Raw genomic sequence first — 27401 nt, 5'->3', positions numbered from 1 at the left:
GGTCGGAGGGTCGCTGCCGGTCGCGTGGGTCGCATGGCAACGAAGCCGCGTCGCGGTCGCCTCTCGCACCGACGGCGTGTGCGAGAGGCACGCCCGTTCATTGCGCGATGGGAGATCGTTCTGGACAGTCGCCGCGCGTGCTAACTTCCTCCCGCCTCTCCAGTACTTGAGCACGGGGTCTGCAGCGCGACTAATCTCTTAGTGGTCATCGCACTTCGGGAAAGCGAGCTGTTTATAAACCACTGCGACCGCGCAAGTCTCCCCAAGATGGTGAAGAAGGCTTCTGGATCTCGAAGCTGAACATCACTCCATCACGCCGAAGCCACCGACCCAAGTCGCAAGTCACAGCTCCCGGTTGCTCATTTTCTGCAAGCTAAGGATGTTCACTCTTATATTGTGGAGCAAGGCAAGGTCCAGGTGCGGCGACAGTCTGTATAAGAATGATTGAAAACCCCAAAAGGAAGACTGGGAGACGGCACTCAGAATCGCCTTAGTATTTAGGTTGTATGGAAATGCGTGCCAGTACCCGTAGAATAATTACATCGGAGGTGTTCGCCGCTGTCCGGTAGGCGGCAGTGATGGACCTCAAAAGACGCTCAAGAGTGCCGTGAAGACAGGAGCCCGGGAATTGCAGATGAGCGGGACCTTTTGAACTCTGAGGGAATGGAAGTTCAATGATCAGCCTGAAAAGGGCTCGCCCGCGGTCACTGTTGCTGTCCTCAACTTCCTCAGTTGCAGCCCTCAGTTGCAAATTCGTCGTGTCGACAGGGTTTTCAAGTGTGGTCATGCAATAACAACGTATTTAAACTTGCTGATGTGAAAGGTCTCTATTATGATTGCACGCTTTCCAAACTCTAGCATTTCGGGCAGTCATATATAGCGTGCGATGCGTCGATGTCTACTGAATGCAGTATGTAGAGCGACCACTGAAAGCGAAATCCACATATAAAGTTCATCCAGCAGAAAGAAATACGGACAAAAAAACCGTTTCTCACAAAGCACTCGAGAAGAGCTGGCGTCTGCGCATCTTTCTATTGTGCTTGTTAAGGCACAAAAGCGAGCAACGGAAAACCGCGATGGCAGGCATTAATGTTTAGACAGCCTTCCACTGGCTAGAAGTCGAGCATCTTACAGAAGCCAAGCAACATCATCCCATCGCAGGGCAGGGGCTTCGCAGCCAGCCGATGGGACCATCCTCCGTTTAGCGGCGGTTTACTGCGTCTGCATCTTGTCTCCGTTTCTTTTTGCCCGGAGGTATAGGGGACGAACAGAGAGCGGTCCTTCGTTGACGACAGCGCCGGAAAAGGAACAGGAAAGCGAGTGATTAGTCAGCCGCGCCGTCGTCGTTGCTAAGCCGGCGATGTCCACGGCTCAGAACCTCCGGGACGCAGAACTACTCACGACGTTTGTCGGCCTCTTGTCTCTGATCCAGCTGCAGCTGCTGCCTGAGACCCCCGTCACAAAAGGTGAGTGCACCGGGTGGCAGGAGGTGTGTCGTAAATCAATGGGGAGTTTGTGCATTCGCTGGTCGTTGTGCATAATGAACGGTTAGAGGTTAAAGGTAGGTTTTTTGTAGTGGAATACTGGTTTGAAGAATCCTAAATTCACTTTTAGGATGTACAGCCTTTGGCAAAAGTATACAGTCTAAGTCGTCTGCTTCTGAGCCCTGCAGCGTGGCTCCTCTTGCATACTCAGGAACACTAATCTCGCGTAGGCGGGAGTAACTTAAGTCCTCGATCCTCCCAAGGTTAGGACTGTCTAATGTGCTTAAGAGCCCAGCTACATGGCTTGTATTTTGTATTTGTGTATTTTTAATAAAGACTGTACATATTATAAGGCAGACATAGAGCTTCTTGTTCAGCAGATATTGTATAAGCTTGAACGACATCTCCTTGCCAGCTCTAGAAAAGATTGTAGGTACCTGAGCTAAATGAATAGGAATGGCGGGGAGTACATTTAGCAGGTAGTTTCGTGAAATGAATCACAGCATACGAATACCTCTCAATACACGTACCTTGCAAGTACGCATTTACAGGCCAGTAGCATGGAGCCTAACGGAAACACTTTACACTACAATTCGAACCCCATAGCCAACTATGTAAAGGACAATGATAGGATTTACTTCAGGACACAGTAACAGAGAAGAGTGGGCCAAGGAAACAATGGGAGCAGCAATATGTTAGGTGAAAGCAAAAACAATAAATATACATTTAATGCAGACAAAAGACAATCAATCTCCCTTGGTCTCATGAAATTGATCCGAAGAGAAAGCAAGCGTGGCAGTAAACAGCAGAGTTGAGAGAGATGATGAGATTAAGAAGTGTGCTGGGGTGAGGGGCCACAGCTGACGCTGAGGTTAACTGCAGACCAACTAGAAAGACCTTGCAGATGAACTAGGAAGGCTTAGGTTCCGACTCCAGACGCAGATGCTGTGATGGTGAACAGTACGAAACTGTATAAGTTGCTCAGGACTATTTGAAACAGTTGCGACATCAGACGAAGCATAAGGTAGCTATTGTTTTTATCAAGGGAATGTTTTTTTTTGGCCCTCTTTTTACAGAAGATAAAGCCATAAATAGACGCAGACTGCAGCCTATGTTGAAATCTATGCGATGCAGAAGGCATGAGGTTAGTTAAGATTGAAAAACAAAGCAGGACAGATATATTTAAAACAAGCGCACCTTAAGAGGAATAACTACTAAACGAAATACGTTGTACGTGATCAAGGTCTGAGTTGCCATTAGCCAGCATTATCGTGCTGGTTACAATGACATTAGCATTTTACAAAAGATGATAAGACGCAATGGCATTGTCCTACTGCCTGCCGCTAGTCATGCTGGCTATAAATTGAGCAATTATGCAATTGGACAGGGGCAAAACATGTTAGCGTGGTCAGCCAGCTTTAATGTTGCTCGTCACTGAGTAAAAAGTGAAAAATATTATTTACGTGAACGCCTTCGTGAGCTGCTATATACTATGCGCATTGTGGGAAACACTTCAACGCTACCCTAAGCACTCTTAGAAACGCACAACTTGTTTTTGCCCCATTTGGTATTAAACAAAAATGCTTGCGTAGAGGCACTTCAGTCGAGGCACTGGATGTTTTGTTGCGTTTATTCATTCTTTCAGGACCCCAGCTTGCATATGGCAGCATAGAAGAAGTTGTTTGAAAGCGAACAGAAGTAGGTTCTGTTGTATTTTAGCCATTTAATGCCCTCTTGCATCTACATCACAGTAGCGGCTTTCCTGCTCTTGGTTTCCGCAACTACAGAAAGAATGAAGCAGAGAAAGCACACTTTTGCGGACAAGTAACTCTCCGAGATTTTCGGGAAAATCTCCGAGATTTTTCCTATGCAGTTTTCGGTTAAAAAAACGAAAATGGAACAAACCATAATGGACGCAGTAAGCGACAGTGGTTCCTGCAAGCTGTTTAGTAGTGCTGGTTTTATGTTGAATTATGTAGAAATTTCAGTGATTGCGATAAAAGTCAAAGTCCTGCGTAAAATATCGAGTGCAAAGGAGATAATGGATATGCGAACGGGGTAACCCAAACTCGAGCACCAGAAGAATTCTACAATAAAATAAGAAGTTGAGTGCTCAGTTATCACTGCGAATGTAGGATGGCGTCTTCGTGAAAATGATAACTATACCCTTCTCGTGTGCTCGTCGTTAGTTAATATTCAAAAGCCTTGATCCCGTTAATATATTTCTGCTTGCATTTCGTTCATTCTGGGAAATCAGTGAATTATTGTGGCTTCTACAGCTCCACTATAATACTAATGTAGTAATTATACCTCGGCCAGGATACTTTAAACAATGTTCTGTTTGAAATAATAACAGCTTCTACCGCTTCTGTATTAAGCCATAATTATCTCTTACTTAAGGGCAGCAGTAACTCCTTTCAACAGAAAATGATATTCAGTTCGAGGAAGTCATTTCAAAGAGGTGGAAGTCTATATTGCGTATAGGAGAGTCACTCTCAAAACTGGTCGCGCCATGCTGCTAGTCAGATATAGGCGATGCAATTGGTATGGTGTGCAAAAGTTGCGTGTTGAGCAATTACTTGCAGTCGCTACTGGAAGGTCTGGTTTGGTTCACGGCAGTTTAACATCCCAAAACGACTCAGGCTATGAGGCACGCCGTAGTGAACGTCTTCAGAAATTTCGACCACCTGGGGTTGTTTAACGTGCACTGACATCGCACAGCATACGGGCCTCTACAATTTCGCCTCCATAGAAATTCGACCGCTGCGGCCGGGATCGAACCCTAGCCTTTCGGGTCAGAAGCCTAGAAATTAAAACGATTAACGATATACCTGGTTTTCGTACAGAAATATCGGCTCGTTTAGTTACCAATTTACAGCAGCTTGCTACGCTTTCACTGAGGAGCTACAACCTTGCTATGTAGCGTTTGCTATTGCGGTCTGACTTACGTTCAACCAGTGTCGACCACTGGCAGCCGTCAGAGTTGAACCCTCATAGTGTAGCTCACTGAGGAAGCGACTGGAAGCCACCCTGCCTTCTCATCGAGCGTTTCCTTGACCCGGTTGCCCGTCGTCGAGCGCCGCTGTCGCCTCCAGTTTCTGTTCTTGTTGCGTAGTTTGCGTTGGCGCATCAGCCGCCGTCTGCTATAATTTGACGCATCCGTCTGGCATCCACTTTGTCGGCCACTGCTGTTCGCACGGGGTCGCGTCTTCGTTTTGCGACCGTTGGCATGAGCGCCAGCTACTCAGCACAAAGTGGCAGTGGCCTGTTTTAGTACTAGTCTACATTATAGACTGCCCGTTGAGCTTCAACGAACTGCTTGATGAGTAAGGCGCCCCACTTTCAACGGACGTGACAACCACGAAGGGATCTTAAACAGCATCTTGCGTAGGAGTCATCTGGTTATTTTACTGAAAAATTGTCAGATTATATCATGCAAGTCTATTTTACCAAAAAGGCCGCATTTAAAAAAAAAGTAGAAATTATCATTGCAAACCCAGCAATTCTGGACAGAAGCATTTTTAAGCCTGAAACCGTTCGTGAACGCATTTTTAAATAACTTATGATTTCACTATAACAATCAATATATCCGCAGATCCTCACGATGGCAGTGTTGTATTTTTTTTTCTATTCACGTTTTTGAAGCGTTCCCCATTGGTTTTTCTAAGGCAATCTGAACTGTTCGATGCGATCGATGGAGACACTTTAAACGGAATATTTTGCTACATATAGGAATAATGTACCATTAATTTCGATATATCTATAACAGTGTCTTCCAAGTTTGCAATTTTAAAAATGTTCGCCCGGGAAAGCTGGACTTGAATAAATATGAGCGCACTCATACAACTTCTAAGCATCGACGCTTTTATTGCTTATTTCGCATACTTGCCGTAAACGGATAATTTGGGTTCACTGTACACTCCAAGAAAGTACGCGAAGTATTTTCGTTTAGGAACCGGAGAAGGCTGCTACTCTTATCGTTGTAGATCAGCCACTTGCAGAAACCCTCCTCCCTTGTCGCCGTTGGTTCCACTTGCTGTCGACATTTTCGGCTACTTCGCGAAGCCGGAATAAGTTTCATGTGCAAGCTGTTTATTTGGTTACATGGCCAGGTTACATGTGGTTGTGCTATTGTTTGAATTCTACGAAGAGTCTGTAGAAACAGCAGAATAGTGTCATTATTTCGCAGATTTATAGCGTATAATTTTGTTATCCCGTATGCCAGCAAGAATTGAAAAAGCAGACAATTATGACGAGTGCATCAATACCAGAATTTCGCATATTTGATGCACGGTTTTACGGGAAGAAACTTTGTTTATTGCGGCATGGTTAGTCTTATTGATTATGGTGCTCGACTGCTCACCCGAAAGACGCGGGCTCAATTTCGGCCACCGCGATCGAGTTTCGATGGAGGCGAAATGCTAGAGGCCCGTGTGCTGTGCGATGTCAGTGCACGTTAAAAAACCCAAGGTGGTCGAAATTTCCGGAGCCCTTCACTACGGCGTCCCTCATAGCCGGAGTCGCTTTGAGACCTTAAACCCTCATAAACCATAATTTCTCTATAGGGAACGAATAAAGACAAGCAGGCGTGAGGAAGCGGCAGACAGTTTTGAAAAACAAGTCTTTAAAAGCACACAGCTTTACATGACAGGGTGAAAAAAAAAATTGCAGGAATGGAGCGCGCTGTGTATGGTTGTGGAATAAGAACAGAGTGCGCAGACGTCGCTCTGTAGACACTACGAAGCGAAAACTGTTAAGCGCTTATATTTTGGTGTAGACATCAAAGCACCAGAATTGGCCATGACTCCGTTATTACAAACCATAATCCAGGACAACAAAAAAAGAAAAGAAAAGAAAACGCGCAACAGAACAGCCGCTAACAATTTCCAAGCCGAAAGTTCAAGCGCAGCAATGAGGCACTAAACCGTACCAGAGTAGTTTTGTTTAAGGGTATGTTATAATGCACACCGAGCGTCGCTGGTATCAAGAGCGTGAACCATATGCTTGTGTACGGGCAGATCTCAGTGCCGCTTCCAACGAATAATTTATGATTGAAATTTATACCTAGTCTTGTTATTTGTAACGGACAGGGGCGCACTGTTGTGAAACTTCTATGCTGGTCTTATTTATTATATCAAACTTAAACGCTCCGGTGCTTTAGTGTATGTAATCATGCAAAAATTATAAATCCGGGTCAGCGCCTGACAGCGAAAGGCTCGGGCGCGAAGTAGAGCGTCTCACATATGCATCCAGGCTAGACCCGAACTGCCGTGACGTGGGATCATGTGCGCACGGCTCAGCGCTTTCATCATTCTAACGCTACAGCGCTATAGCGGGCGTTCAGAAGAAAAGCCGTGCGCGTTGTCGCACAAAGCTACGATTGGTCGAGCTGTGTAATGGTTTAGTTTAATTAATGGGGTTTAACGTCCCGAAGCGACTCAGGCTATGAGGGACGCCGTAGTGAAAGGCTCCAGAAATTTCACCACCTGGGGCTCTTTAACGTGCACTGACATCGCACAGTACACGGGCCTCTAGAATTTCGCCTCCGTCGAAATTCGACCGCCGCGGCCGGGGTCGAACCCGCGTCTTTCCGAGCTGTGTAATTAAAGTTATTAAAAGTTATTTTAAGTTTCCATACCATTACTAAAACGTCGTTATGACAAGTAAGAGTGTAATGTAAATTAATTACGTTGAAAAGAAAATTGTGATAATTAGAATCAAACCCATGCACTCAGTATGCGAGTGGGACATGCTATCGCTAAGCCATTGAGGTACTTCCGTTCCACTTGGTTAAAGGAAGACCTTGTGTATCTCCTGGTGTATCGCGTGGCATAATTATCCTGCTGATGTATGCTAATGAGTGCGTGCAGTTATAAAGGCGTACTAATTAAGAAAGTAGCAAATATTCATTAACGCTGTCGCGTCATACCCTTAAGATGGAGCTTAACAGTACCCTTAATTTTTTTTTCTTCGTCCGACAGCGCTATTAGGCGCCGGCCAAGGAAGGCGCTACAATCGTAAGAGAGCTTATGAAGCTGTGTGCTTCACCTTCTGTCTAAAAAAAAGGACCGTGAGGGCTTTGCGACGTGTATGCCAAAGCATGCAATTATTTATTTTGAATAGCTCCAATCTGCGATGAGATTTTCCTAAACCACTGCAGCACATTGGGGATCTTCTGCTTGCTGCAGACTATTCATCGGTAAGTGCAAGAGGTTTTGTATCCTCTTGGTCATTGGGTGTGCTGATAGATATTTCGTTCAGGAATTAACCTTGACACCATAATGATCTTGTAATACGTAGCGTGGTATTTTTTTTCCTTTGAATGGCAGGATCTCTACGAGTCAATAGTGCACGAGGACGCGTACATCACCTGCATGATGTTGACAAAAGCAGATGCGGTATATCCTAAGCATCCAAAACGGGGACCCATCAGTCAAGTTTTATGGTAGCTGTGTCAGTTGCTTCCTTTCTGCACAGGCTTGCCACGGTAATTACCTTATATTTATACTCGAACGAAACTCAAGAATGCAGCGGCGAATCTCGCTTAAAGGAGGCCCCTCCCGCCAATGACGGGGACCGTTTCACGCCGTCGTGGTGAATGGCCTGGCGTGTAATGGGAAGCAGCTAGCTATGCCTCCGTGAATAGGAAATAACAGGGACGTCATGACAACAGTCGATGCCATTCGCTGTAGGGTCTTCTTTGCCGTTGCCTTCTTGAGTATTCGACTATAGTAGTAAAACATGTGGACGTGCTCATCCACAATACTCGCATTCCGCCTTGTCAAGGTATTGGTGCAGCTAAGGCCAACCACGGGTACAAAGAAAGAAATACTGCAAGACTTTTTTTCCTCCGTCCGTGCGAGGGAGCTCTAAGAACCGCTGCATCAGCGTACTGCTTTTCATGAGACCACCACTTCAACGTTCCGCATGGATCAAATCAGCCCGGAGTCTTCTCGAGGCCGCCTGCTCCATTTCCTTGCTGGCTACGCTTATGGCCGAAGAAAGGCTCAGGAACAAACTCTTTGGAACAGAGGACTCGAAGTGGTTTCCTTGGCAGATATTAAACTGACTACATCTACTACAGATGCTACCACCCTAGAAAAAGTGCCGGCAGCATACGCCAGCGTGCAATAAACACCGGGAAATCAGCGTCGTACAGCAGCCCCTGCAAATCTACTTTTCACCATCATGGGCGTTCAACAGAAGTATACCACAGTTCTGTGGAAGCGAAATGAAGAATAAACAAGAAAAATGAGGCATATAAATAATGCTTTATTAATGCTCTCAAATTGATAATAAGTAGCATTACATTGAATAACGGGTTTAGAATTTCCTTAGTTATGTTCGGGTGCTTTGCCCTGCGGCCACTTTGTCGCCTTGGAGAACTGAAGTCATGAGACAACCACGTTCCAACAAAACGAAGCATCAAACTATAGGGCGAGAACCGGTCGGAGGTTGCGTGAAGTGGGCTCCACGTGCGTGGTTGACGTGTTGGGCGTCGTCATCTACGTGCTAAAGTTTTTTACAGTTAACACGACCACAGATAGCAGACTGAGAGCAATGCAAGCGCGGAATCGCGCTCTATGAAGCGGGAAAAAAATAGCGTACATAGTTGTAGCGTTAATGGTATCAGAATTCCCTCAGATTTGTTACCTGGAATGTAGAGTGGGTGAGGGAAAATATGCGGGTTAATGACGCCCTAGTCGAAATCAAGCGGAAGAAATCGGCTTGGGAAGGGCATATAATGCGAAGGCAAGATAACCGCTGGTCCTTAACGGTAACGGAGAGGATTCCAAGAGAAGGGAAGCGTAGCAGGGCCCGGCAAAAAATTAGGCGGGCGTTTGAGATTAAGAAGTTTGCAGGCAAAGGGTGGATGCAGCTGGCAAAGGACAGGGTTAATTGAGGAGACATGGGAGAGGCCTTTGCCCTGCAGTGGGTGTAGTTAGGCTGATGATGATGATGATGATGATGATGTGTAGCTTCTCAGACACTTAATGATAGACTGTACAGAACTGTCGGCACTTTTTGTTTGTAAGTACTTTGAAAGAAAGACGTGGGTTTGACCCCGGCCGCCGCTTTCGCATTTCGATGGAGGCGAGATGCTAGTGGCCCCTGTACTGTGTGCTGTCAGTGTACGTTAAAGAATTCCAGGTGGTCGAAATTACTAGAACCCTCCACTGCGGCATCCCTCATAGCCAGGAGTCTGTTTAGGACGTTAAACCCCCTAAACCAAACCAAACCAAACCAAGCCACACCTTTTTGTTCAGGGAATTCCACGCTCCACTCACTTACGCGGCCAACTGGCACCGTGACGTCACGAGTTGATTACTTCTATGTTTATATCGCGGCCTTTTCGCGTCCGCCCCATTGAATGCACCCCGAGCCACCCCTCATGCGGCAGTTTGCATTGCCAGGCGACAAAAACGCGGACTTCGTTCCTTTGTGACTATTGTATCGGGCAAAACTGCGTTCAGTCACGCGCGACCGTTTCCGGGAGGAATTCGGCGTGTCGCCCATTCGCTCCAACCTGCCGGCACCCATCCGCAATGTACCCTGCTGCACCACATCGGAATGACCCAAGCGCATGTGCCTGTGCCCCTCTAGCTATTCATCGACAGCGTCCATGCGGACTGGCATGGCATACGTGTCCCGAAAGTCTACGCAGCCTGCAGGTGACGACGAACACGGCAGCGGCCGACGGCCACACAGGGGCACCGGCTGTTTCCGCTGAGTCTCAAGAACCGGTCGCGCAGAATGACGACCACGCTTGTTCTTATTCTGCCCAGCGACTCGACGGTCAAGGGGGGTGGATAGGTAGTGATCGGTGCAGCCGCAAACCCAACTAGCGTGACTAACTGCCGTCGTTAGAAGCGAGCGACGTTACGTCGAAGGGCTGCTTATTGGTAGGTAGGGGGAACAACACCAAGTCTCTGCGGACGTCGACGTTATATGTGGCGGTTTTATACAGGCGCTTTCTTAAACAAAGGTCTTAATGTCCTGAAAATGCCATGCAATTTATGTTGTTATTGAGCGGTTTTGTTGTTTCTGTTTGCCAACTTTAAGGGGGCGCGGGGCTGGTCAAGATGCATAACACGCAGCTCTTTGATGCTATCCTCACCGCATGCCGTTTGTAGCTCTGATGTACAATTGGGGAGAAATAAACTGAAACAGAACTGGCGCGTTCCACAGTCCTCCAGAGGAAACGACGTCGCTGATAGCATCGGCGTAGTACACCGTAACGATAAATTCTCTCGCTCACCCGCTTACATATGATAATTGTATGTACGCAGAGTAGAGTAGTCGAACGCCCGTTCTTAAGTCTTGCTTTGTGTTCAAGCGAGGAGAGTGGCACGGAACTCATTATCAAGAATTCAGGAGAGGTCTTGGCCAGCGCCCCTTAGCCTTGTGGCCTATGGCGCTTGATTGGAAAAAGTCGCAAAAAAAAGCAACAAGAACAAGTATCAAATTTGAACTTTACATGAGCTTAACGTTTAAGGTGGTCTTCTATACACATCAAGGGCAGCTTCGTCGCGACACCTCGTCGAAAACATGTTCCAAAATCCTTCAGAATATAAACGCTCTAGTATATGGAAAAGGGCCAATGTTTACGAGATATAGGAATAAAAACACAATTTTTGATGAATCTTCGGTATCAATACTTTTTCTCATGCGGCTGAAAACAGAACTTTGCTACAGCGTTAGTTTACCCGGTGCAGTGGCTCAGTGGTCAGGGCGCTCGGCTACTGATCCGGAGTTACCGGGTACGAACCCGACCGCGGCAGCTGCGTTTTTATGGAGGAAAAACGCTAAGGCGCCCGTGTGCTGTGCGATATCAGTGCACGTTAAAGATCCCCAGGTGGTCGAAATTATTCCGGAGCCCTCCACTACGACAGGCACCTCTGTCTTCCTTTCTTCTTTCACTCCCTCCTTTACCCATTTCCTTACGGCGCGGTTCAGGTGTCCGCCGATATGTGAGACAGACACTGCGCCATTTCCTTTCCTTAAAAACCAATTTTCATTTTTTCACAGCGTTCCACTGTTCACGGTCCTGTGTATCCTTGCGTTCCAGGTTTATATGGCAATGAGTCCACGCGAACCCTCTTATCCGCATCGTACCTGAGTGGCCTACCAATCTGTACCGCACGGATCTTAGCCGGCGCGAAATGTGTGTGTTCATTCAAAATGCAGCGGTTAGTGTGCTGTCATGCGCTATCTGGTGGCAAAACATGTGAACTAATCCGCTGCTTCAAAATTCCGGTAACGTTTGCGCCTACCAGTGATAGCTTTCGTAGGTTACGAAGCTGAGGCGGGGAAAAGCAGTGTACGCGAATCATTTTCAATTCGCCTCTCGTAAGGGCTATAATTTAGGCGAGTGATTCCAAGCGTGTTTAAAAGCTAGTTGCAAATAGGAACGAGTACATGAAGCTGCATGAAGGACAGGGCACATATTCAAGTCCCGCCCGCAGCAAGCGTCACCCGGTGACGACGTAGGAGGTCGGGTTTGCCATGTACGTAAGCTCGCTCTTCCTCTGTTGCCGCTGGGGTAGTGCCGCAAGCTTTCGAAGTGCACCGATGAACTCGGCTTAGTATGCCGTCCGATTCGGCCACACAAAGGATGGCGCAGTACACTATACGTAACCAGCGTAACTACTGGCAACCACAGAGGGTATCAGTGTCGCGTTGAAATATCATTGTGAAACAGGGCTCTCCTTGACCGGGCCAACTGACTACGTGAGAGTAGTGTCGAAACAGTTCTTTCGCAGCTTGGACAGTGAGAGAACACAGCGCACGTTCAACCTTCTGACTCGCTTTGTGGACTCTCAGAAGCCCCGTTTAAAACATCTAAAGCGCTGTATTTGGTCCGGCAATGTGGTGTGAGAGTTTGCAGCTTCATGAAGAGGAAATAGGTTCAGTCACTGAAGATTAGTTGATAGAAATCGCATAGGTAATTTTTGCACCAACGTTACCGGGGTTAATAGTCGCCACGCTATTGAGCGACTCCACAATGATGCACTGACGCACACCGAATAACCGCGGGTGGATGCTTTAGAGGCAATCAGCGGTGATTTATGTCCGCGTGCCATATCGTAGCTGACAATATTCTTCTAGTTATTGTGAAATGTCGGCACCCTCTCCCCTGTTTTTTTTTTTTTTGCCGTAGGTCTAGAGGCGCGCGTAATCTTGGTACCAGGCTGTACGGCTAACGTTGGAATGTATGGGACGTCGCTGGCTTTGAAAGAAGGCCCAAAACTGCTCCGCTGTGCAGTGCTACCTCTGCTTTTGGTTCTTTTCCTAGGCAGACATTCTGGCGTGGTAGTTCTAGTTAGCCGGGAGAGGCGGGCTAGTTGGTGACTATTAGTAGAATGCATCTTGAAACCGCGCAAAAAAGACAAGGGACGAGTACGAGAAGGAACCCGGCTCGTGTGTCAGCAAAACCTCGGTAAACCTGTCTGATAAAGAGTATTCATATCTAGATTGCTTGATGTCCCGTACACGCCTGCGCACAAGTGTTACGTGATGATCGTTTGTCATGTTACCACGTGATTACGATTATTGTATAAATGTGACGCACAGTTGTAATAAACCAGTTGAAGTTCCGAGCTCTGTCCTGTTGGTTTCTTCTTCGCCCTTTGTCTTTTTTGCGCGGTTTCAAGATGCATTCAGACAAGACACAAGGTTTCAGCGAGGAAATTGTGAAGCGTGACGTTCGCTCATATAATGAGTTACCGTACCAGGGCATTTAATTAGGCCCCTCGAATGAGAGCCAATGAAAAAACGCCAGGAATTTGAAGCATGGGCAGTTGTTCTGAAGATCCCGCGCCTAGTCGTGCTCACTTCGATTCCATTCTAAGGCGCGCACAAATGGTAATAGCGGCTAGAAAAGCAGCGATTTGTTGCCACAATCCTGCATCTTTGAGACTCCCGCCGAAAGAATGGAAATAGCTTCTAAGTGAAAGTGATCCTTTTCTCGTGGTCATATAAATTTTCTTGCGGCGTTCTGTGTTGTCAAATATTTGTCAAAAACAAGCGTTGAAAAATGTTTTGCCCAAGGGTATTCCATTCTTGATGAAGCGATGAAATGGAATCACGCTTTATTAGATGTAAATTTGGATACGCGCTCTCTCATGCCAGGAACGGAACATTTATTAACGTAGCTCCAACAGCGGAGACACACTTCGGAAGGCGCCTTGGTCGCTCTATATCATCACAGAAGAATCAAAGAACCTGTTGAAACTAGTGGCGTACTTTATTGTTGCGGTATTTGAATAACGCGAAGGCCGCGCCCTTGCGACGTTACGTCGGTTCAGTGAATATACAGAAGTTCGATGACGTGAGTTCTAGCTTTTGCGGACAAGCGCGTCACGCATACGCCACGAAGGGTTTTTTTTAGCATGGTATTTATTACAATCCTTTATATGCAGGAAAGAGCTATATATATTATTTACTTAACTAGCCAATAGCCAAGCAAGTTAAACGGGCCCCGAAACATAATCAGTGCATTGCTTTCCCTTTTGGTTGCATAGAATCAGTTATAGTGATGCTATTGGCAACCAGGTAAAACATCCTATATCATGTGTTTGTGTAGGTCTTGCAGACACTATAGCCCTTGTTGCCAAAGTGAATTCTAGATCTGAGAAAATTATTGAAAGCAGTATGCCCTGCACTAAAAGACTTCTCAGAATTCATCTGTGTGCCTCATCGTGCACTAGAGAACTGCCATCACTGAAACGTAGTTTCGATTCTTCGAAACTATAGGAACTTATCTATAGACTTTGATTCGAGTTACCTGAAGCATCAGGCCGTCAATCAACCCCTCAATATGGTAGAGAGAAGAGGTCTGCTTCTGCTTTGTTAAGCGACTGCTAACAATTCCTTTAATCAGTTTTGATCTGTTGGCTTTCGAATAATGGAATGTTTAAAAAAAGAATGGCAGAGACGTTTTGCCTAAATTTCATAAACGTGCGAAAGCAGATTTGTATGAACAATAACGACGATCATAAAGACTTTAGAGAGAATGTGATGAAGACGACGATGTGCAATGCATAGCTAGTTGTGCCATATTACTTGAGGAGAAGAAGAAGAAGCTAGAGTGTGTGCTGCAGTTTAACACGAGGCGTATTTTCTTCGACGATAGCCTAGTGCTTTCGTGCCGTATCCAGTAAAGCTGATCTGTTAGCGTCGCCGCGGGTTTCAATCCCAGTCGCGAATATTTTATTTACTTTCATTTGCTTCTTTACCTGAGCACAAACCAAAAAAAAAGTCAAGATCGTCGCACACTCGCACATATCCCAAGATCTTGCTCGGAGTTTACACATCGGAATAGGCCTTTCGTAGTGATTTAAATTGCAGCGCATCTATTTGTGTCATGACGTCATTCCGTACTTCTATTTATTTTGCTCATAGATGGGGTTGGCAATGTTTACATTTCATTTATTACTTACTTTTCTGCTCCCCTTCTGCTTCCCTGTCTATTTGCACACGCGTCCAACAATCCCTGTAGCTCCGGGCCACGCAAAGAGAGGTGGCAGTGTGCACGCTGCGTGCGGCTTTGTCCGGTAATAAAAGGAACAGAACGCCGGCGGCCGTGACACGATCGAGGACACAGAAAAAGCGTGGCACAATAGAAGACGACAAGGAAGAAATAAATAGAAAAAAGAGAGGTGTAGGAAAACCAAACTCAATTCGCGCGATTGCACCGTGCTGCGTTGGCGGAATACGAAATGCGCCCCGGTGGGTTGTCTGACTGCGCGCCCTGCAGATTGAGCGCCTAATAGATTTCGGGGGACAATGAATAGCCACGCCTGAAAACAAAGCAAATAGACGAAATCAGGCAAGATGTATGGAATAATCAGCAGCGCTTTGGCTGTTGACTCGTATTTGTATTGACCTATTCACGCAGTGGCGGTTATGAAAGATAGCTCTTCTCAAAGAATTTTTTTGCGCTTAAAGAACGCTGTGCTTCAAAGCGAACAAGTTCACTACAGTAAAATTAGTGGGCACGTTCAGAGGAATGAATGGGAGTGAAATGGATCCCAACGTTAATTAGAAAGTCTAGAAGCATTAAAAAGAAAGAGTCCCGCCAAGAACCAGCAGTATTTTTTAATAATTTGACAGCATGAAATCAGCAAATTGATTGCTTGAGTAATTTATATTTTTCAATTGAAACAGAAAAAAAATCACCGTGAAAACTTACAGTGACACCGACAATTTCTTTCATTTCTGTTCAATAAATCTTTTGGTCACAACGTGTAAGCTGATCAACTGGCTACAATATTCCTCTTGTGATTGTCGCACTGGTAGTCGCGTAGTGGTGTGACGTTGCAAAACACACAATGCATCCACATGAAGAGGTAACAGTGTTTTCCTGATAGTTACCCAGACCTGGCTGAAATAGTTTTTAATTGCATGAAAGATTATTGCTTGCTAAAAATAACGTCGCTGGTGGTCGTAAATATCTTTCCCGGGGCAGGGACATGACGTAGGTTTTTTAAAGCGGAGCTGTTTGTGGCACACTTCACGAGTGAGCGGTGTCGTTGGCGTAACGTTACGTGACCGCAGACCGATCACGTGGCTCCTAAAATGCTTCTGATTCGTTCTCAGAATCATGAAGTCACCGCTGTATAACTATTTCGATGCTTGTGCAAGGTTCTCAGAAACATAACAACATCACTCACGTGATCACTCAAGGCGCCCCTGATGAACTGCTAGAATTCGTTACTTCTTCACGATGGGCATATAAGACGGCTTTGGCACTTTTCCTCATGCTACTCGCTGGTGACATCAGCGTCGATATCTAAGAGAAAAAGAACTTTGGCGCTGACGCCGCAGTGAACATAGACTTTTAACAATGGTGACGTTGGCAAATGTATTCACTGCCTCGAACGTGAATGAATTTCACAAACAGCTTGGCTGTAATAATGCACTACCGAGTATCGCAATTGTGCTGTGAGTTTGGGAGACAGAAAGTGAAGGGTCTTTTTTTTGTTCGTTTCAATCACCGCATGGGCAAGAGCGTCACATCGTCGCCGCGGCGTCATGCATCCAAAATGCTGTGTTTATTCTCTCCGACAGCAGAAATTTTCATCACTGCCGGCGCCTTAATGTTCGAGATGAGCCTTGAAGCACTAATTCATGTCACTCTAAATGCTTCATTCGCGCGCTCAATACCATTCATTGCTTAAGCCTTTCGAAGAACGACAGACAAGGCAATTTTTCAATAGCTTTTTTCCGCCGTCTAAAAGAGGCGTGCACATTTTCCCATTCTCACTCCTTCTCTTACCTTGGTCTTTGTTGAAAGAAAGTAGACCAATCGTTGCTACACACCTAACTCTTTCTTTATAGGAAGCCCACACCGAGGTCCTAGATACGAGGGCCTGCTTGGACCGCAGGACCAGATGCTGAGATTTCGCACCCCCCACCCCCCCTCGAGAAACATCGAGCGTAGCTAAAAAGATTTAAAAAGTTTAGGCCAGTAGAGTGTGTAATGGGAAGCAAAATGATAGGGCAACCAATAGTGACAGAAGAAGAGCAATCAGGATTGAAGAGAAAGCTCGACTTAATACCATTCCAGAAAAAACGAAGTTTTAAAAACGGCGGAGATCTATGAGATGGGCTGGAGGACGAAGAGGTAGCGGCGTCCTAACGTAATGTGGGATGGTGTTCGCTGAGAAAGGGTGTCCGTAGCTGATGCTACTGAATGGTATTAGAGAGGCTTACGTGCTGCATTTCACGTGATGCAGCTGACGATGACGATCATGACGATGAGGAGAGCGCAGTCTTTGACTTCCGCCTTGCTCCCCTCCCAGGAACACATAGTGTAATTTCTGAGTCGTTCCCTCTGGCGAGAACCCCTCACATACCCATGGCGGTAAAGGCTCACAACAATGGCGCGCTTTTACTGGGTTTTTAGAACAGTCCTCTTTCCCTCCAAAACGTTCCTGGTCTCGGTTTTCGTCTGTTGATAAAGTCTCCATCCCCATGAAGTACAGTCTGGAAGAAGTACCCTCCATTATGTTCCCGGCAGTCAACCCACCGGCCAAAAATTCATCTCCCCCTCCCACCACAGAAGCACCCACCGAACAGAATCCTACGCAGCAATGGAACGAAAAACTGACGGCGAAATCACATTAAAAGACCCAAAGAGGGCGCAGTCAATCTTAAAGCGAAATATGCAACCATTATTTCTAGCAAAGTTTTTTCGCACTGCATTTTATGATCGCCCGCTAGTTTCTTTTCCTTGTTTGCAGCTCTCCAGCAGAGTTAGAAGTGGAGAAAGCACACGTTAATGCATCGGAGGAAATTAAACAGACCGGTCAAAGTGGCTTTAGAAATACTGTTGAAAAGAACCCCCGTCATGCTATATGCATTCCACGAACTAAATTGTATTGCTTTCTAATACGAAAAAGAGCAACGGGAATGTTTTCAGATACATTTCTCCGACACGGTGTGGTTATCGTGCAGAAAACTAGTACCGCTCTTCCCGGCTGGCCCTTGTCAAGGGCAGGCAGTGGTGAGACCTTCACGGACATGTGTAACGTTCTTGGACAAAAGTTTTGAGAGAGAGCGAGAGAGAGAGGAGAGGAAGAGAGAGAGAGGGAGAGAGAGAGGGGTTGTTTATTGACGGGAAAGGCAGCGAGGTACTGGCACAGAAATATTGATGGCATTGGTCCATTCTTCCGATATGTAGCAAAATCATTGTTTTATAGTGTTTCCATCGTTAGCATCGAGCAGTTAAGACTCCCATTGAAAACTAATGGGAGCAGTTCTGGCGATAGCAAAAGCGTTAATAGTAAAAAATTTCAAGCCCCCAGATGAGAGATCTATATAGATTGTTATACTAGCGAAATCTTGCAATATATGAAACAACTGCGCTCATATCCTATCACACGTTCAATAAAGTTTTTGTCTAGAATTGTCGGGTATGGGAGATATGGACGCCATATGCTGTAACAAATATCCCCCGTATGACGTCAGCGATCAGCGTGCACGGTGTGCTTGCTGATTTTCAGTGGCTCTTCCCTCAGGTCGGCGTGCAGTGTCACGTGATACGTGGTCAGGCCGCTGGCTCACGCAGTATTACGTGACAGGGTGGTCGTAAGGCCGCTTGCACTCGCACACGATTGCCGCAAAAAAAAAAGAAACTGCAATGGGAAGTCCGGCCCCATGGTCAAGATTATACGATGGTATCCATAGCGTTTTTCGTACGTACATTTCAGCATCCACACATAGTGAAAAAAATTACGCGTCAGACAGATGCTTTCAAATCCTCCTCCTTTCGTTATTCTTGGTTGAATGGAGTTCAATGCCCGCATGAACTCCTTTGTTGTCGGATAAAGAATTCGGGTAGCCTGACCACTGAGCATAAATACAGGGAAAGCGCCGCATTTTCCGCATTGTACTTCGCTGACGCTGTCTGTATAGAAACAGAAATTTTCCGTGTGGCGATGTCTGTACCAGCGGACTATATATGAAATATTTTTTCAAGATCTTTTGTCAGAGCCGAATAAAGCCTTGCGTTGCTATGAAAGTAAAAAAAAAACGGGTCTCGAGTGCCCCTCCCTGCGACATTTTGCCGAGCTAACCACATAACGAAATGAGCTCCAATACGCGTCACCTTTGTATTGAAATCAAATTCTGTTGGTGGTACTTAACAGTGGCTGCTTTTTAGTGTTTGGTTACGTGAGCATACGTGCGTAACCTGGATGAATGCCATCAGGAGTGGCGAAGTAACGCCATAAGGACGTCTTATTCTGTCTTGAAGAATGGTTGGGATGGCTGCGAGAAGACGAAGGTCCTTATCAGCAGCATTCAAGCTTAATGTGGTCGAGCGTGCCATAACACTAAATACGGACCAAGCAGCGGAAAAACAATTTGAAATCGATGAAAAAAGTGCGCGAATGGGAGCTGCTCGCTTGAAACATCTGAAGGAAATATGCGCTGCTTCTCTGTAAAATGTGCGAGTAATCCAAAAAACTCAATTTCAGCTGTAATTTCTCTCTGCGCACAAAACACCAGACGCGGACTATGTAAGCAAAAATGTTTTATTTTAAGGCGAAATTTTCCCGTGCGGATTAACACAGGGTGGGACTATAGTCAAGGAAAATGCGGTGCATAAGGGAAGAACGGGCAACTTAACAAGACCTTCTAGTGTGCATATGGCATAATTGCTGTGAGGTGTGCGAAATAAGGAGCGAAAAGAATCGCTAGCTCTCGAGCCGACTCCGATTATGCCCTCAACATAACGTCCCAGATATATCGTTCGTACTCTTTACGTTATTACGTTGGACCACCGGCCATGGCTATTGGCACCTCGCCACGTGTTCAGAAACAGGGTCGAGGTTAGGGCACGAGAAAAACAACTCGCTATAGGAAAGGCATCGCTGCCCACTATAGCACTCTACAGTCTATATAAGGGTTAAGGACCCGGCGACCAAAACGGACGTCAGGCCCTCCGGGTTATTATGCCGAGGGGCTTGCGATAATGGGATTGGAGCAGCCTGCAGTCCTTATTGCTGTTAGATGGTGGTAATGGTAGACAGGGTCGTTTTTGAAAGACGATCAGGCCGCATGACATTATGCTGAAGCGGCAGATTTGCGACCGGGGTGATTCGAGTCTGTTTGCTCGGAGGTTAGCGATTTTCGGAAGCGCACACACTCTGCCTTGCTTCAAGTGTTGGCAAGGCCGATTCGTCGGTCGCACTACGACGTACGTTACCAGAAGGAGCGCACAGAGAATGAAAATTACGCTTTGGCTGTTGCTGAGTGCCCAGTGGTGCCGACGCAATGATGCTTTTGCGTATCGCTGTTAGCTAATCAGCACTGCCCAATTTAGATATTCTGAGAACTAAGCTTATCATCTGCCTTTCTCGGCATGACGTGAATTTATTCGCTATTAGTAATTCATTGCAGTGGCGGATACAGCAACCACCGACTGTTGCAGATGTGAGGAAGCCATCACGCATATTATCTCTATCTGCGCTTCAGGCTCCCACGGCTGTCCCCGCGGACGAGTTTGAGCCGCCGGGGCATCGGCCGTTGGCTCAAATTGGGATACTTGAAGGATGCCCTTAACGTTCGATGACGCTACTGTTACTGTGTCAAGAGGCCTCTTGAAAGCCTAGCGTCTCTTATGGACTGCTCAGGCCGAGCCACATTGCCCACGGTGAGCTGAGCCCGATGATGATAACACCTGGCGACGTCCGCGAGGTTTACTCGCTAGACCGAACTAATGCACTGCTATAGATGGTTTCCGAGGCCTACTGTTCGCCGGTGTAGTAGTAGTAGAACTTGGGTTTAACACAATTTTTAAGAAAGGCGTTCGGGATGCAAGTATCGGGTAAAATAGTGTTTCACCAGGAAACACAGAGCTCTAATATAAACGACCATTCTAAGTGTTACTCCGCGCTACAGGCGGTCAAATAAATTTGTATCGCTCCGAGAGCCGCCTGAATATAGGCGTAGTTGTAGTTGTCAGGCTTGGTCAAGTGTTCAAGTGTGCGGAGTCGCCGGGCGAGAACACAGGAGTCATATGAGATCAATCTGGTTTCAGAAATAGACAAGCCCTGATCTTTAGTGTCATTTGGGTTTCTATATGGCATCGTTGGTTGCTGCGTCAGCGACAAATCTGCTTCGTCAGAATGCTGTCACGTGGACTCACTATCGTGTATACAACAGCAGCTTTCGTCGCTACCACATGAAAATATTAAGCAGTTTAAATGGATCCTATTACCGTGCACCAAGCAGCATAACAACCTGAAAGGCCTGAGGTCCGTTTGGCTCGTCGGGTTGCTCCACTGCGCTGCTATAACGGGTAGCTACACCGTTGTCATATCGAGTTGTTTTTATCACACCCTCACCTTGACCCTATTTCTGGACACGTGTCGACTGAAACGCAGGCTTGGCGGCGCTCACTGTGAAACAGAATAAAATATAAGATGTGCGCTACGTTGGTGCTTACGGTGTATTAAAAGGGCTCTAAAGGGTAAGAAGAGACTTGTCACAGAACACGCTTATTGGTCATGCTGTCCTGGTATACGTGGTTTCGTGCAACCACGAACCTGAGGAAACGAGGATCCTAACCCGTCGGAACAAAGGAAGCCAATTGTGGTTTGGGCGGCGCGGAATCGCGAAGGTGCAGTCGGTGGGAAATGAGTGACGCATTGAGTATTGTATGCGCTTCAGGGCCTTTACTTCGGCGGCGCGAATCGCGACTTACGTCTCAGAGCCAGTCACCGATGAGCCGCTCGTCCCCCGTTCCAAAACAGTCGCCTCGACCCAACGTATGTCACGGCTGCTCACCAGGCATTTCAACGTTGCAATATTGACACCTAGTTAACTTGCGCTTTTCTAATGCGCATGTAGTTTGTGTACCCTAATAATTGTATAAGTTAGAGTGTTGTGATGTTCCCCCTTTCAAGCTAAAAAGCTAAAAATTCTCTATCTTTTTGTTCCTTGCCTTGTTTCATTAACCTCGTCTGTAATTACATGCCCTGCTGTTTTCTTAAACCAAATCTGTCTTCTAATCTCTTCGTATAGCTCACGGGGTGACGTGCCTCATAAATTAATATTGTTTATAGCAAGCGCTTAGATAAGCGGGATCAGCGTAATGCGCCTTTTGCTCTTCCACGCCTTGCTTCTAGAAGCCGCTAGTCGAGCACTGTCTGTCAAGGCTACAGACCAGCTCATTCCTTCAGCGAGCAGTGGTCATGCCGCGACTGACTGGCTGTCTCGCAATTAGCTCATGAACGCTGCCTCATGTATACTTTATATTGCCTGAGGCGACATGCGATGTGTCCTCAAATGTGCATTTCAATGAACCCATTCGGTTTCCAACCTAGTAGCAAGTGTATAGTCCACGTCACCCTTGTGTAGAGCGTTCGGGCGGTGCACTTCCCTGCAAACTAATCAGGATATTGTCGTGGCCGTTAGGTTCCACGCGCATGATTTGCACGGAAGTAGTGCCAAATAGAACCGCAAACATAATATACCGCGCAATTTTCCCAGAAGTCAGGGTCTGCTGTACAATTTCATTTTTGTTTCCAGGTATGCACTGCTAGAGCGCATGGACTATGCATTGTAGTTTTACATTGAAAAAATTGAGGAGCAAGAAAATGACTTTAAACTTCCTTACAGCCTAGGAAAGATGCAGTCACCTGATCTACTGCTCTCACCGTTGCATCACGTAGCATTGGCCAGTAAAAATTCGCATTATGTTCTCTATCTTGCAGTATACAGCGGCAAGTTGCGGCTGGTCATTAATAAAATTTGGACTTAGGAAGTTTAAGGCACACCCTTGGTTTGAGATTTTCGCCTTGCCTTCTCAACCTTCTTTTAAATGTACTTATAAGGGAGTTAAGCATTTGTCGGGTACAGAAGTGCACCTTAAAATCAACTCCCAATGTCGACGCTCTACAACAATTAAGTGCATAATTTGTTGTCAGTGTCTCAGGTATCAAACGCCGTCTGGAATTAAATTTATAGTTCTCACGGCGCTCCTAAAATGCGTCGTCTTTATTGCAGCTTAGTTTGTGACGATTTTATCGTTGAGGTGGTTTATGAGGCTTAAAGTCCCAAATCAGCTCAGGCTATGAGGGACGCGGAAGTGGAGGGCTCCGGATAATTTGGACCACCTAGGGTTGTTTAACATGCACTGACATCGCACGGTACAATGGTGGTTCAACAGCGCAAACGTACACAGACCAAGTAAGAGACGAGACACACAAACTAGCTCTCTTACCAGTTCCTTACTTGGTCTGTGTGTGTTTGCGCTGTTGAACCACCACTGTGAACCAACACCAACTAGCCCAATCTGCAGTTCTTCTATCGCACAATACACGGGAGTCTAGAATACCGCCTCCATCGAAATGCGATCGCCACGGCCGGGGTCGAACCCGCGTCTTTTGGATCAGGAGCAGAGCACCATAGCCACTGAGCCACCGCTGTCGCTTGGATTTTTATCTCGCTAGCACTCAGCCCCCATTTACCGATTTCGCCACTGTTTGGCTGGTGAGTTGCCTCTAGCCTGTTCGAAACGGCGGGGCGGAACAGGGCAGTATTCTTCCTTCTTTTTCTCGCCTTTTCTAACATATGTCTGTCTGGCCGGTGGGCAGCACTGTTATCTAGGTGGCCAATAAACCATCAAAACTGCCCATATGATTGTGAGCAAACTGTCCATCGTGGCACGTGGCGGTTCAATCAATGATTGGCCGTGAGAGGTTGCACGGGATGACCAAACTGGGTCCCACAAGTCGACAGCACCTGCCGCCGCAGGGCAGTGGCTCATTTCTTAACAGCTGTATTCTTCGTACAAGAGCCCTCTTATTATGCTCCCTTCCCCCGGCACGCATATAGCAGCGGACTTCCTGATCTGCTGTCCCAAACTGGTCCTCCATTCCCCATCCAAAGAAATAATGTAATAGATTAAAGCCCGTTCGGATAAGTACTGGACTGTTTGACTAGGCTGAAGTTGCTGCGACCAAGTATTTTGAAACCCCTTCATTGCAGTTGCAGTGCGCGATAATATAAGATACTATAGTGACGTGAAAGTAGACGTAGAGGTAGTATCAGGAGATGCTAATAAGAACAACAATGAAGCATGTTTGCAGCGTTTGTTGCGGCTAGAAACATACAAATGTACTGGTGTACGTCATAATATTGGATTCGCGGTCGTGCCTGAGTACGTTAAGATACCGTGGGTGATATCCGCTAATTAACAAAATAAAAGTTTGCACGGCCTGAAGCAAAATGAGTCGAAATACATTGCGAAGGGATTTAAGTGTTGCGAGTACTATATATATGCACCGCACCATAAACCACTGATTTGACATCGAAAGTTATTTATTGTTCTTTGCTCCAAACCATACATTTATTGCGTGGGCACTTCACAAAGAGAAACCAGGGATTCATGTGGAAAATCATGTATGACCGTAATGTGTTTCACTAATGAAACACCTTTCTCTACTTTCTGCTTCTGCAGGCCCTTCCTGATGGTACGTCTAGCGGCCAGGGATGACCATTCCCTGCAAATTCTCACGGAAGCTGCTACTCTGCGTCACAACCTGCATCGCCGCTTACATTGTCTTCCTGTGGTACCTACACGCCTCTCACGTCAGCCGCCACTGGGATATTGCGGGACTTGCAGAAAGCAGTTACGATTTTTCACTGGCGGAACCCACAAGAAGTGAAAGCTCGCTGGTTAAAAACAAGCCTGGAGTCCCAACTCAACTAAATTCATCGCTGAAATCTTTGCCTGTGGAAGACGCTGTAGATAATTACACTTTCCGCTACATCCTCAACAAGCCTACTCTGTGTTCCGGCACCAGAGGGATTACGACCGTTCTTATTGTGGTTATCACCAGTTCTATTAACTTTGCCCAGCGAAACGCTATCCGCAGTACCTGGGGTCAAGCCGCCCGCCGGCGTGGGTACAAGCTCGTCTTTCTCGTGGGAACGCCCAAGCTCAAGCCGTACCAGAGCAACATCGTATACGAGGACACTCAATACGGGGACATCCTGCAGGCTGACTTCGTCGACTCTTACCGCAACCTGACTCTCAAGTCCATAACTATGGTCCGTTGGGCGAGTCTCTACTGTCCCAACGCCAGCCTTCTGCTCAAGATCGACGACGACATGCTTTTAAACGTGTGGGATCTCGCGTCTCGTGTGCAAACTTTGAGTGGGGTCAAGCGGACGCTGTGGGGCTTGCTGGCCCAGAAGTGGACGCCGCAGAGGAACCCCCGGAGCAAGTGGTACGTGTCCACCAGGGCGTACCGGAACGCATCCTACCCGGACTTCCTGGCTGGTCCCGCGTACCTCCTGTCCGGGGATAGCGTCCCATTGCTGGCTCGCGGCAGCTCTGGGGTGCCGTACCTCTACCTTGAAGACGTGTTTCTCACAGGCATAGTAGCCGAGAAGATGGGCGTGAGAAGGGTTCACGACGAAGGATTCCTGAACTACAGGAAACTCTTCACTCCTTGCACCAGGCCGAGAATTCTGACGAGCCACGGATATACGCCGCTTTACTTGAAGCACACTTGGAGGGCGTTGTTTGCAACTGCAGAGACACGCAATTGTGACGATGGAGAGCTTGTCAACAGGGGTGCAGGGAACGCTGCGGCGATGAAGTTGAACAAAGCTGTACGAGCAGCAGCTGGAGGTGACGTGCGCGCTTACGGAGACGTCCGGCGGAGATGGTAGCTGCAAAAATACTTCGAAATTCTCAGTTGCAGTTTTTGTCGTGCGCACAGAACTTGCTTCCCACAGTATTTTATCATTAAAATACGTAAATACCCGGTATCTTAGGAGCCTTAGAGGAAGCATGTCTTGTTAGGTTTTATGGCACATAAGTGGCTGAGCCTGCCATGCTCAACGTAAAGGAAGCTAATCAGAATTAGAAATGAAATGTGCATATGAACTGCACCGACATCATAGCTAAGTGCTACTACAGAATACAGCCGATAAGAGAAAAATCGAAGGGAAGCAACTGTCATTGTTGTTAATTACTGCTTGTTCACCCTGGGTAAGTGATAAAATCACTTCACGACTACGCCTTCTGGGTTCTGAAGAGCAGATTCCTATTGAGTTACGGATGGGCGTTGGAAAACGTGGCACTCCAGCGTTTAAAACCTGGATGCTATGACGTGCTACGCGAATCAAGAACTCAGGACGAAGGTCCTTTCGTAGAGCCTTCTCATCTAAAAGAAATTGTGTAGCGAGAAGACCTGTAAAGGTAAGAGCACTAATCACTGGGTGTTGTGTAGTTCACTAAATCTATTTTGTGTGAGAATGAGCTCAAAACACATTCAGATTGCTGATGACATTGTCCTACTAACTAATATAACAGAACTGCAGCGCTTGCAGTGCATGATTGTGTGCCTGGCACAAAAAATTTTGTGGTAAGCCTGAGAATTATACAAGCAAAACTATTTTTGCATCACTGCATTTCCACTAGGGGGCTGACTGGCGCATCACGCGCCCTATCGTGAAGTTACCGGAACTAATTGACCCTGTCGCGGAAGCCAGCCTTTGGCAGTGCATAAAATAAAACAGCGGCATGGTCTTTCAGTTTAAGATTTCATTTTTCACTTTTCAATTAATATGTCAGCCTTTTTCGTCTTTTATATCCCAGTGCCCACTTGTGGCGCCATCAATTACATGAGCAGACTAGCGAATTCATCGCAAAGGGACGTTTCAGAAGTACCCTTTGCAGCCCAATTAAACGACACTAGCAGACGACAGCATCTACACACCACTCGACCAAGCCCTCTCTTCTCTTTCGTCTCCTTGCACAAGTGTCGAGAGTGCTTGGTTTTATTGTGATGCATGGTCCCGTGCTCTGCGTCCAACTAAGGGTGATAATAATGCCAGCGGGTACCACCTGATAAGGCACCGACGGTGTTGTGGTTCACATGAGCGCCAGCAAAATGCACTGTACTGCTTTTCAAATGCAGGGTATAACAGAGGTTTCGTAATGTACAAAATAAAATGCTATGCCTGAATTGGGCTTTTATTCAATGCTTGGAGCAGTTAAATAAGAACAGCGCTCGTACTCCTTTCCTTTTTCTCGTCAGCAGTTTTTGTTCGGGCTGCGAACATCTAAAAAAGTTCACACCGCAGCGTTCATCCTTCTGCTCAGTCGTTTCATTTGAGCTGTGCACCTTTAAATATGCTATTCATCACTCAGAAATTTTTTTTGCATGCTTCTTGTAAGTGCCGTTGTACAAACGTGGCTGTACTAAGGAGTTATAATGTAAGCACATCTGGCAGGTAAATGGTGTCGTAAAGTAATCTTCTCAAACCATCGAAGCGACAAAACATCGCCTGCCTGGAAGTCGTAACTACCGCAATCGAGCGGACGTTAGACTGTCGACTGTTTCCGCCATGTTCCCCGTTGCTTTGCTCCGCTAAAACTCGCTTATG

At 46.6% G+C, this 27401-nt stretch overlaps 1 protein-coding gene across 1 annotated transcript; it reads left to right on the top strand.

Moving 5' to 3' along the window:
* Nucleotides 1-27055, top strand: LOC144110312 (beta-1,3-galactosyltransferase 5-like). Its single transcript, XM_077643164.1, has 2 exons — nucleotides 1-1466; nucleotides 24460-27055. The coding sequence occupies exon 2, from the start codon at nucleotides 24492-24494 to the stop codon at nucleotides 25677-25679; it is 1188 nt and encodes a 395-aa protein (XP_077499290.1). The 5' UTR covers nucleotides 1-1466; nucleotides 24460-24491; the 3' UTR covers nucleotides 25680-27055.
* Nucleotides 27056-27401: the final 346 nt, after the last annotated feature.

The sequence above is a fragment of the Amblyomma americanum genome, chromosome 11 (assembly GCF_052857255.1).
Source record: "Amblyomma americanum isolate KBUSLIRL-KWMA chromosome 11, ASM5285725v1, whole genome shotgun sequence".
Classification (NCBI taxonomy): Eukaryota; Metazoa; Arthropoda; class Arachnida; order Ixodida; family Ixodidae; genus Amblyomma; species Amblyomma americanum.
The sequence above is the reverse complement of the archived record's forward strand: the minus strand, read 5'-3'. Positions and strand labels throughout refer to the sequence as shown.